Here is a 12,402-nt window from a genome sequence, read left to right on the forward strand (position 1 = left end):
TCTGAGAAAGTAATAATAATTTTTATTTTTAATGTTAGCATATCTCCACTGATTTTAATGACACCAATATCTTACTACAATAGGATACTGCATAGCCAGTAAAAGAACATTGTTTTTGCACTTCGTACAAAGTTTCACCTATATTGGAACTTTGTTGCTGGGAAGGAAAATTCGTGGATATCAAAGTTACGTTGAAACTGTAAAATCAGTAAGTTGATTTAAAGAAACAAGTCGCAGTGTCAGGTAACTTATCACTTAAGAAAGGTAAGTGTTTAAATACGCACTACAATATTTTACGTTAATTTGACGGAATCTTTTTTACTGATCTGAATTTTTAGTTTTTCAACTCAGAGTTTCTTAAATTTTTGACTGATCTAAGTGATGCGATTTCCGTGTGAATTTCTCATCTTTAAAAGTTTATGGATATGGATGGCAACCAAATGTGAACACCGTCAGTTTTTCTAATGATAATTGCTCTTCCTGTATTTTTGTCAACCCTGTGGAACTTTTCTCGAACTAACTTCAGAAATAAGCCCGGTCAAATGATAATGTTCATTTCGTTTTTGTTAATGCGTGGCATTATCTATTTAGTTATAGTGTCGTAGATCTAGTTTGACTTTGAGTTCCGTTTCAAGCATAACATTTAGGTTCCTATAAAGGTATACAGTAGTGAATGTTATGTGCACAGATCTTGAACAAACAATTTCAAACAAACTTTTTAATTCGTTTGCTTAATATGCGTTGTAATTTCAGCCCCAACAGAAAACATGGAACAATAGAAAACAAATTTCTTTGTTCAGAACATTCTTTCGTGTACATTCTAAACTAATGGTTGTCAATGTCATCAAAGCCAATAGCTGCTAACTGAAAACTGCAGTTAACTATATGAATCTTTAGTGAATCTCAAGTAAATATTTTGAATCTTTAGAAATTTTTTTGCAAGTTTTCGTCATTATATTTATTGACTAATTAAATCTAAACAAAAAAAAAAAAACGTGGGACAAACTAAAAAGTTCACAGAAATTTTTTGAAGAAATATGTTCAAACTCAATAAATATCGAACTTATGTTCAATAGCTGTAGTTTGAAACAACTCCATTGAGAAAAAATCGTGGGCTGGAATCAAACCTTAATTTTTCGACGCCAGCCTGTTAAAATTGGAGCTAGCATATATAGTTCCTTTCCTCATTGCAAGAGCTCGAAAAAAATAATTGGTTTTTGAAATTTATTCTGTGTGTGTTAGCAAGAGTTAATTGATGGCATGAGTTGTGTAAGTGGCTGCCTTTTTTTAGCACTTCAAGACGTCAAAGTTGTTGCTGAACTTGCCTGTTTGTCTGCGGGTGAAGTTAGTTATGAAATCGAAAAAGTCAAATGCTTCCATGATGCAGTTTTTGGCTATTCTTCTTTCATTTACGAACTCAAATCTGACAGCTCATTTGCAGATCTGAAGTCGGCATATGAGAAAGTGTTTACAAAGCTGCAAAATGATCCCGATTTACCTGAAAAATACGCTGACAGTGCCAGACATTTGTCATGGTTCGATAAAGCTTTGGAAACTCAAGGATCAGTGGAAAAAAGCTCACTTGAGCGTGCGTTACAGATCAACTATTCAGGACTGTACATAATCAAGTATGCCCCAAATTTCAACGAGGATCGGAAAGTGCTAATAGAGCTTGATGATGTTGTGGTGCTTGAATACAAAGAGGAGTCAAGAGGTGCTGATGGCGAGAAATCATTGGTTGACCGAGGTTTAACCCTTTCTGAGTTGCGCGACTTGCTAAGTCGACTGATGCTCATTGTAGGCAAAGATAAAAGCGATCATGCTCAGACTGTTGACGTGTTTATCACTACCTTCCAAAATGTCGAAAGACTTGCTTCTTCATTCGTTACTCTCTATAACTCGGGCTGTGCTTTCTTCAACTCGTGGTCTCTGCATTTTAGGACCAACTCTTACAGTATGAAGTTTCCAGCTGTAGAAATCAATATTGCCGAAATAGATAAGCCTTTGTGCTCCTACAGTATGACCGCAAATGACGAACTTTCCAGTCTTTGCGTGGCCTTGGAGTCAATTGGAACCAAATGGGAGGAGTACCTCTTCGCAATGAGATGCAAACATCCAATTTTGAATGAGTTCAACATGCAGCAATTGAGTGTTTTGTGCTCTGCTCTTGCTAAACTGAAGAGATCAAATTCATCGAATCATTTAGATCCATCAGCCAAGTATTACCTCGATTCCATAAACGACATGCTTGACACGGCGGATCTGGTAAAGATCTTGAATGAGGACTACACTGAAGGCGCGGACGTCGATGACCAAACAGAATGCTTCATTTTGAGTGACACTTCGATTCCTTTAAAAGATATTACCAAAAATGGACACACAGATGAACGCAGTGCGCTGTTAGCGTTGATTGAAAGCTTAAAAAGTCAATTCAACGATAATGATGTTCTCGCTAAAGCAGGAATACAAGCTGTGTGTACGTCGATATCTCAAAACATATTCCAAGATGAGGATGAAATTGTAAATTGGATAATTGATAACGAAGAGAATAATGAAAATGTAGCCCAATTAGCGCAAGAGTTTGATGATTATTTCTCAACGCTGGACAGAAATGAAACTGGTGCTGGAGTTGGCGGAAGCAATACTGGCATTAGCGAGTATGCTCAAAAAATGGAGGTCATCTTCGACAAGTACCTCTCTGGATTAAAACAAAATGCTTTGGACGACTTTGTGAACCTATATCAAATTGCCCACGTTTTGAGTAGATGCCAGGAGTTGAAAGAAGCGGCCACCGAACGTAATGAAGAACAAATTGAAGGTTTAGTTTTTCCAAACCTCTTAAAAACTGGACGCCCAAATCTAGTCTTGTGCGATAGACGATCTGACATATTGCTGTACATACTTTCACTCTATTGCTACGTTTCAAAGGACTCCCTTCCTGCTCATAACCAGGTATTGTTGTGCTCTGATCGGACATCTGTTGATGAACTGGAAGTATTTATGTTGCGAGCCATGCTTGACCCAAATGAGAAAGTATACACGATTGCATTTGCTGATGATTTGAGCCCTATTTGCTCCGATCACATTGAAAAGCTGATTTTTGACAAGATTAAGCACACTAGCACCGATTACAAGCTTGTTGTATTCAACTCTGACGAATCCAGCCAAGCCTCAATTGTGCTGGAACAGTTCAAGACACGACAAGCAAAGGAGTCTAAGCAAGATCTGAGGAATTATCTTTGTGACAATCTGAGGTGTGAAGAAACTGACCTCATCGATTCATTCCGATGCCGACTAATCACTTCTACACAACCTTCCTCGGGTGATTATAGACATAGTTCTTCAGTTCTTCACTATAGTATTGCACTACTTTTTCAAATATTTAAAATTTATCCAAAGTCCAAGGCCTTCTACGGCTCCAAACCCACTTTTAAGTACTCGAAGAGGAATATTGGAGTCGTGTCTTTTTTATTCAATAATTTTAGAGTAAATTTAAAACAGGAAATGCCGCACGTGCTAAAATTCGAAATGGCTTGATTGCTGAACAAGTTCGAAGGGCGGAGTAAAAAGACCGGTTTCTTGTACATATCGCTTTGTTCGACACAACAAGAAGTTGAGGCGCAAAAAACTTTTCTCTAAGCTAGCAAATGTTTTGTTCAAGTGCGGATTTTTAAAGCAGCTTTTCGTCAGTCTTTGGTTAAGAGGTTTTATTACGATATTGTTTTAATGTTTGGTTGCTTTTGGTAGTGGTTCGAAGGCTATGGGTAATGAATCTGAATTTTATGCTGATTTGGAGGTTTTTCGAGTCTTTCGCCGATTGTTGTTTTACCGCCTTAAGTGGGATATGAGTGAAACCTTTATTTTTTAATTATTTTTTAGATATGAAATGATAACTGTTTTGTGGCGGTAAAACATTCGTTTTCTTGCGGAATATCGCAAAAATCGCGATGTTGTAAGCTTTTATTTTTTAAACAGCTTCTCGTTTTTTCTACAATTTTGGGCAAGTTTCTTAGCCTATTATAATTTTGTTGCCTATTGTTTTGCGAGCATTTCAATGATTTTCTCGATGACAGGAGGCATTCTTTATCTCTATGCCTCCTTGTAATAAAAAAGATGTATCTTTTTCTAGATTTTTAGTTCAAGTTGTTTTTTGGAGTTTTTTTATTCATGAATTGACTCCAGTTAGTTTTTAGTTCTCTTGAATGGTTTCAGTACGTACAAGATTTTTTGAAGGAGTGGTTTTATTGGCAGATATTGTTATTCGGGTCGCTTTTGGAGTTCTTCAGGCTATGTATTACAATTAAAATTTTTTGATTGGTTTAGGGCGCTGTATTTTATTTTTTAAGATCTGTTCGCATATTTCATTATTATTGAAGTTAAACAGGAGAACAACGAAACAGACAGTAGAACAAAAAAGCGATTGGTTTTGCTGCGTGATTTTTTAAATCTTATTTTAAATTAGAGTCACGAAACGGTAATTGAAAACAAATCGCTTTCTTACTGGTTGTTTATTGTTTGGATGCGGCAATTTGACCTTGATTTCTACTACTTCTTCAATTTTTCGATTGGATTTTTTCTAAAACTTAGCTTCAATCTAATCTTAGTAATTTCGTCCAGGCCTAGTTTTGTTTAGTCAATAAAATTGTTTTGAACTGTAGTTCAGAATTTGCTCTGCTCTGTTTACGTAGAGGCTTTCATTGTTTTTGAATGTCATGTTCGGAAAATTTATATGTTTTTTACTCGTTTAGTAAACATTTGCTTTCAGTTATTAGTTTTGCATTACCATTTTTCCTAGCATTCATTAACTGCTGCTAGTTTTTTTTGGACATAATCAAGTATATCTGATTGAAATATATTGGTCAAAATTATGTAATATGGTCTTTAACTCTAATTTGGTCTTTGACGCTAACGTTTGACGCTAATTTAGTAAAAATTAGATATGACGTGTCAAAATGGCGAATTTTGGTCATTATTGTCCAAAAATACCAAAGCGGACAGGACAGGCAACTGCAAATAGCAGTTTTTGGATTTTTAATTGCCCTCAATGACGTTTGAAGCAATTATTATAAACGTATATCTGTTCACACATTCTTTTAATTATTTTAATGTCGATGAGGAGTCAACTTAGAGTGATGATTTTAGTCACGCTCGAGCAGTAAGAGAGGAAAAATGTGAGTAGGTTTTAAAGCCTGATTATTTACACTATTTTTAGTCATAATATATTTGTGAAGTTTTACCTTTATTTGGTGTTAATTTGTTATCGCTTTAAATTATTAATGACAGGTGTCCTCTGTTGCTAATGAGGCATAGCTTGATCTAATAAAGGGTTTGAGTCCTTAGCTGATTGTTTTGTGAGACTTTGATAGTTCAAGTTTTCAAAAAAATTAAGTGATTTTTGTGCTTTCTCTGTATTTTTGCGCTTTTGACTGTCCTAATAATTGCTTTCATTACTAAGAGGTCACATTGTTATATTGGTTTCTTGATGAGGTTTTAATCTGCTAGTTTTTTTTCAATTGGCGGCTGGTGATTTCCTTGACCTTGTGCCATGTACTGTCATATTGACTTGTTCTGTCTTGATTTCTGTCTTATCAGTTAGTTTAGTTAAAAGCAGTATACATCAATTTCAAATGAGCTGAATTGATGCTCAATAACAATTTGAGCTTTATTAGGCAATTCTTGAGTTTCCCTTTTTTGTTGTTTTTTTGTTACCTTGTCACGTGTTCCCGTTAACGTCCTCCATAGTTATCTTATGAGCCATACTATTTGAATTTACTTGACGTTTTCCGTTGACTGAAATGTTTTTCCTGTGACTTTGACTCTTTTTCTTTCTATAAAGATGTACTGAATTTTTGACTTATTTTTGTTATCGCTTTTGATGTGGTCTTGCTCAGTCTAAGTATTAAATGTACCATTAATTTTTGTATCTGCAGTGGTTTTTTTTTTGTTGAACTGCTCGCTACAGGAGACGATGGTAATAACATTATGCGTTTTTTGAGGAATGACGTAGTGTTAATGCTATGCATAGCATCACTATTATTCATTTCTCGTCAAGTCCGATTCGCATTGCCGTCCTCATGACCTCATACTTCAATCCTAAGTCCCACACATGATCTTAAGAGAAACTTTTGTTAATGCTCTATCCGAATTTCTGCTTTTTAGTTGATGCGGACAGATTGAGAAACAATTTTCTGCTCGCAAATTTTTCTGGCCAGGATTACGAAACGGCCTTTTTAGATTGATTATGACCTAGATAGATGAATAGATTCGCTTCACTGAATAAAACTACTTGTTTTCCAATAGTTTGTTTTATAATTTCCGCGTGTTCCATATCTGTTGAGAGCCTATAAACATCTTTGGTTTCGGGAAGATTTGCTTTCATACCAAGATACTAGAGAATTGAAGACAGAACACATGGATTTTCTCACAACGTGTGTAACAATTATTAAAATGTTCCTGAAGTTTTTCACGCAAGTTTTTGGCTGACCGGTGTTTCGTCGGACCCTTTTAACTTTTTGTCCTTAAAAACGGGATAAACATGTAAAGTCCGGCTGGTAGGCCGTAAGCAGCTCTCTTAGAGCCCCAGACTTCCCATTCTTTAAGTGCGATTCGCCCAATAGGAGCATGCGATTCAAATTATTTGAATTTCGTTAAAATTTTTTGAATTTCGATGGAAGTTTGTTATGTAATTGCAATTTAAACAATATTTTGACGCCTCAGTCAAAATTTTTAATGTTTATAATCTTCGTATTGTTTTCACTTTTTTGGTTATGTACTTTTGTTAAACTCCAATGCTAAATAATGAATTCTTTTTTGTTCTTGTACCAAATTTATTTTCAATTGATTTTCAAGTTCAAAAATATGAAAATGACTTTTTACAATATATCCGTTAACTCCACACTCTAGCGTTTGGCATGTTTTTGTTTCTTGCAAAATTAGATGATGACGAAACATAGAGTTTTGTTCGATCTGTCTTTATGAGTTGTTGAAAAGTTAAAGATTTTTTCGATTTTCTTGATTTTTTCTTGGAATTTGCTGCAGTTGCTATTTGTCTTACTGATATTTATGAGTAAAATAATAGTATTTCTTTTCTGCAAACTTTCAGGTACCAGGTTTTGGAAATGAATGTTTTTTTTCTGTGATTTTTAATCTTTCTTTTTTATTTTGTCAGATTAGCTTACGCGTTGCAGTAATTTGAATTTAACTTAGCAGAGATATGTCTGAGATAAGATCAGTATCTGTTCAACTATTTTAAGAGCTGTGTCGCCATAACAAAAAATTTTTGTTTTTCTTGAGACCTTAATTTCTAGTTCTCGTTTTTATAATAGCTTTATTATTGAGAATGCGATCTGCCTAAGGCTTTCCGAATGCTTGTTTTCGCAAAGTTAACTGAGAAATCTGTAATAATATCTTTAATTAGTTATAGAACTTATCATTTTTTGTCCATCTTATCTTTTTAGATTGTTTTTCTAAGTTACCAGATTCTTTTCTAATAAAGCAAAGTTACGCAGTTTCAAGATTTCAAAGTGATCTTTATCTATCAGAATTTTGTCTAAAGATTAATTTGTGTGGTTTTGTTGTACGGTATCTGAATGGGGTCCTAATTTTTTTCGTTTGCTGGCTTCAACGATGCCTATTCTTAAATTTTTCCTAATTACGTTTATTTTTGCCAGATTTTGTATTAAATGCTCGTGAGGCAAAAAATAATTGAGTTCAGACGAAAGGCCATTGTGTGAATGGATTTATTTTTTATGTTGGGGAAGGTACGCCGCTTTGAGTTGCTTCCGGAATCCTTCCGGCTATGTTTTAAGATTTTTTCACACATTCTTTTAAATATTTTTATGTAGCTGAGGAATCAACTTAGAGGGATGATTTTTGTCACGCTCGAGTAATAAAAGGGGCAAAATGTGAGTAGGTTTCGCGGCCTTTTTTTACATTTTTTTGGTTATAATATATTTGTCAAGTTTTACCCTTATTTGGTGTTATTTTGTTATCGTTTTAAAATTTTAATGACAGGCCTCCTCTGTTGCTAATAAGGCATAGCTTGATCTAATAAAGTGTTTTAGTCCTTAGCTAATTGTTTTTTGAGACTTTGATAGTTCAAGTTTTCAAAACAATGATGTGATTTTTGTGCTTTGTTTGTATTTTTGCGATTTTGACTGTCCTAATAATTGCTTTCATTACTAAGAGGTCACATTGTAATATTGGTTTCCTGATGAGGTTTTAGTCTGCTAATTTTTTTCTTCAATTGACGGCTGGTGATTTCCTTGACCTTGTGCCATGTGCTGTCATATTGAACTGTTTTTTTTTATTTCTGTCTGACCAGTTAGGTTAGTTAAAAGCAGTATACATCAATTTCAAATGAGCTGAATTGATGCTCAATAACAATTTGAGCTTTTTTAGGCAATTCCTGAGTTTCCCTTTTTTGTTGTTTTTGTTACCTTGTCACGTGTTCCCGTTAACGTCCTCCATAGTTATCTTATGAGCCATACTATTTGAATTTACTTGACGTTTTCCGTTGACTGAAATGTTTTTTCTGTGACTTTGACTCTTCTTCTTTCTGTAAAGATTTACCTAAATTTTGACTTCGCTTTGTTATTGCTTTTGATGTGGTCTTGCCGCTCAGTCTATGTAATAAACGTATCATCGGCTTTCCGTTGCAGCGTAATTTCCTTTGATTAATCATTTTCAGCTATGATCTTTCTTGCCTTAGACACCATTTGAAAGATTTTAGCAGATTTTTTTGAATTGAGTTATTTTTGTCCATCTTTCACCTGATGGAATCGATAAGATATTTTGGGATTTCTAAAGCTGTAAGTAAAGAATTTGTTCAATTGGTATGCGCTCTTTTAACTTTGATGCCAATAATATCCTTTGCAATATTAGTCCAACTCCTGTGCCATTTTTGCAAATGGTTTTCCTTGCTTTCGTAGTATGCGTAGCAAGCCTTCATTTTAGCACGCGTAGTATCAATGGCTATCTAAATTCTTCGTATTTTTTAAGAATGTTGACAGCACTAGTTTTTGGAAGAAGAAGTTTGTTTTTTTTTACATTGTTATTAGATTTTTTGTCATTTTTGCTTATCTATGGTCCTATGCTTTGTTAACTGACAAAGTTTGATGTTGCTGGAAAAGTGCTGATAATCAGTTAATTATTGGATTCATTTCTTTGTTGCAATTTGGATTGTTATTTCGTTCATTCGCCAAATTTACCAAATTTGATAGCCGGGTCGCCTCTTTTCTCTACATTTCGGCATCTGAATATGACAACGGGTCTCGATAATCTCCAACACTATTTTTTTGTCATTTCCTTTCTGTTCAATACGGGAACTTTATCGTTTGGGCGATGTCTCATATCCATCCTGCCATTTCGAAATTCAACTTAAGTAGCAACTTGTTAAGAGTTTTTTCGTAATTTTTCCCTTCGTTCTTTCATGAGCAGCAGTTTAAAAAGGGAAATAATATTTTCCTGCAAAAGGAATAGGAAATTTGTTTCCCATCTTCGGTCGTTCCTCTCTTTTTGACCATGCTTATCTCTCAATGTAGACATCATCTTTTTCCAAGATGATGTTGACATCTTTTACTAAGATGATGTCGACATATTTTTCTAAGATGATTTTGACATCATCTTCGAGAACTGATAATAAATAGGCTTCCGTCTATTAACAACTTTGCAACAATGTCCGACTTGTAAAACATTTTATTCAATTCGCCAATTTTTTTGAACCTTTAACTGTGTTCCCGATATTTTGGAATTCTTCCTCGCTCTTTCTATATTGACTTCAGCTATCTTTTCATCTTCAAGGTCAGAAAAATTAGTTTGGATTAATTATACAACCTTTGTTTCAACATCTAGGAATTTCAAAAGCTCTAAATGGTTCTTTAGGTTAAAAACGTTCATACAAACCCGGGCCTGATGAATTTAGGCGAGCTTGCAGACACATACAAACCGGCGAGCGGATCACTTAAAGAATCTTTGGGAGACTATTGAAAATGATCAATAACAACCTAATATTGTCCGGTTTGGTTTGTCTATATATTTTGTCTATATATCGGTTTGGTTTGTGCGAATAATTAGTTTTCATTCTAATAATCAGTCTTTTGCCTCGTACCGGTAGATCATAAGAGCAACTGTGGAACTTTTTTCAATTGAACTACCAAACATAAATTCACTTTGAACAAAACTCTTCTTAATTAGTCAGTCCAACAACGCAGAAATTGATGAATTACATGCTTAAGTTTAGACATTTGAAAATTGTCATTCCTCTCTGTGAACGATTTTTGTGCTCGGATTTTTGAGAGAGGCAATAAAACAGACTTTTTAGTGTGCGTTCTGATAATTTCATCGACGGTAATGACGTTTATATCGATTTTGAACGGGACGAGTGGATTGTATTTTAATATTTTTGGTTTTGTTGACTTTTTCGGTAGCCATACAACGGGAAACTTACCTTAGAATGTCAGTCCCCAGAATTGTTTTAACTATAATAGTCTTTTGTACTTGCTCAATGTTTGCACTTTTAACAGTTTAATCTTTTTACCAGACATAGAAACAGGAAAGTTGTCTAAGGCTTTCAGCCTACTGCAGTCCATCATTCTTCTTTTTCTTGTCCATCACAAATCATGTTAACAAAAGAGTTGAATGAATTCTATTATTTTTTCGCACTCTCGGGGAACTTTCATTTTGTCAACCGTCCTTATGCACCGTTTTATTGAATTAGTATTAAATGTTAATCTGTTCAATTTAGTTTGTTGGTTTTAAAATTATTTGTTCTAACATGTCCCCTTTTATAAAAGTTTAGTGAATTTGAACAACAACTATCTGAGCTTTGTTAAAGGTGACAAATTGATTTAGTTCCTGTTGTAATTTTAGGCAAATCTCTACACCTTGATAGAGTGGAGTCTCAAATGAAACAAGATAGTAGACAATGTGAGCGAGTGATCCATCGTCTTTTTGATCGGCACGTGGACTTTGAGAAACTTTTGGACTTTCTTTGGATTCATAAGGACCTACAAGTGCCCACAATAGTGCATTTAGATGTATCACCCAATGTGAGTTTTCTTATTTGTTTTTTACATATGAATCTCATTTCTGATGGCTTAAAGTGTTCTAACATTACTCTGTACAAGCCTGTCAATGTTAGTCCATGTTTCGAGATTTTTGTTCAATATAGTTTGAACCGATTTAAATATAGGCATAAATTCTTCATGAATTAAGATGTGCAAAAAGGTATCATTTTATAAATCTTCAAATTTTCTTTCCTAGCAACTTTAAGAGGTTTTTGACGCTGGATATTATTTTTTTTACCGACGATAGTTTCTTAATCAAACGAAAATTTAGCTGTGAATTTTTGTAAATGCTTTTTAAGCAGGAAATCATCTATTTTCATGAATAAAGCTGCGGCAATATCAAAAATAACCAAAGAACTGCAATATCAAAGAAGAGAATATATAATAAAAGAATGTAAATGCATTTTTTAGTTCGAATATAAACAACTTTTAACTGTTGCACACCACTAGGCTTCAAATAGGTTGCTACGGTTTAAATTTAACTGACTTGAGTTCTTCAATGACCAGCACTGTATTCGCGTGATTGACAAAAAAACTCAATCAGTTACAGTTTAGCGAATCGAACTAAGTCGCGATGATTGATCAGTTGACAGCCGGGTTGGCCAGACTTACTTTCTAACCGTTTAAATACCTGCGTCAGTTGGTGGGGTCAACTGTGGCTCTTTTCTTTTAATCTATGGGCTAAGCTTCAACAGATAGTCCAATCGCTGGACTTTACTCTCAACCTCAGCATGTGGGGTTTGCGGTAACAGACACACTGAATACGCAACCATTGCAATTGTTTTGAGCCTTAACAGGGACCAAATCGACTGTTTGATAGCCAGGTCGCATCTTCTAAATATCGGCATCTGATTATGACGACAACGGGTTTCGATAATTTCCAACTTTTTTCATTTTTTTACTGTTCAATACGGGAACTTTATCGTTTGGGCAATGCCCCAAATCCATCCTGCAGTTTCGAATTTCAAAAGGAACCTACAAGTGCCCACAATAGTGCCTTTAGATGTATCACCCAAAGTGAGTTTTTATTTGTTTTTTGCATATGAATCTCATTTCTGATGGCTTAAGGTGTTCAGCATTCCGCTGTACAGATCTGCCGAAATTATTCATTGTTTCGAGATTTTTTTTCAATATAGTTTGAACCGATTTAAGTATAGGCATAACAGTCTTCATGAAATAAGATGTACAAAAAGGTTTCGTTTTTCCTTCCTACCAACTTTTAGAAATGTTTGACGCTGGATAATTTTTTTTACTGACGACAGTTTCCTAATCAAACGAAAAGTTAGAATAAAATTCAGTAATGAGGAATTTAATAATGAGGAAATCAGCTTTTGTC

At 34.5% G+C, this 12,402-nt stretch overlaps 1 protein-coding gene across 1 annotated transcript; it reads left to right on the plus strand.

Annotated features, from left to right (window-relative positions):
• Nucleotides 1-429: 429 nt before the first annotated feature.
• Nucleotides 430-11,048, plus strand: LOC142356570 (E3 ubiquitin-protein ligase rnf213-alpha-like; the record flags this gene model as incomplete). Its single annotated transcript, XM_075408441.1, has 3 exons — nucleotides 430-451; nucleotides 1,292-3,322; nucleotides 10,870-11,048. Coding segments are annotated over exons 1-3 (2,232 nt in total), but the record flags the coding sequence as incomplete, so codon positions are not given.
• Between the last annotated feature and the right edge of the window lie 1,354 nt (nucleotides 11,049-12,402).

The sequence above is a fragment of the Convolutriloba macropyga genome, unplaced genomic scaffold, assembly GCF_964194025.1.
Source record: "Convolutriloba macropyga unplaced genomic scaffold, txConMacr16.3 SCAFFOLD_2618, whole genome shotgun sequence".
Taxonomy (NCBI): domain Eukaryota; kingdom Metazoa; phylum Xenacoelomorpha; order Acoela; family Convolutidae; genus Convolutriloba; species Convolutriloba macropyga.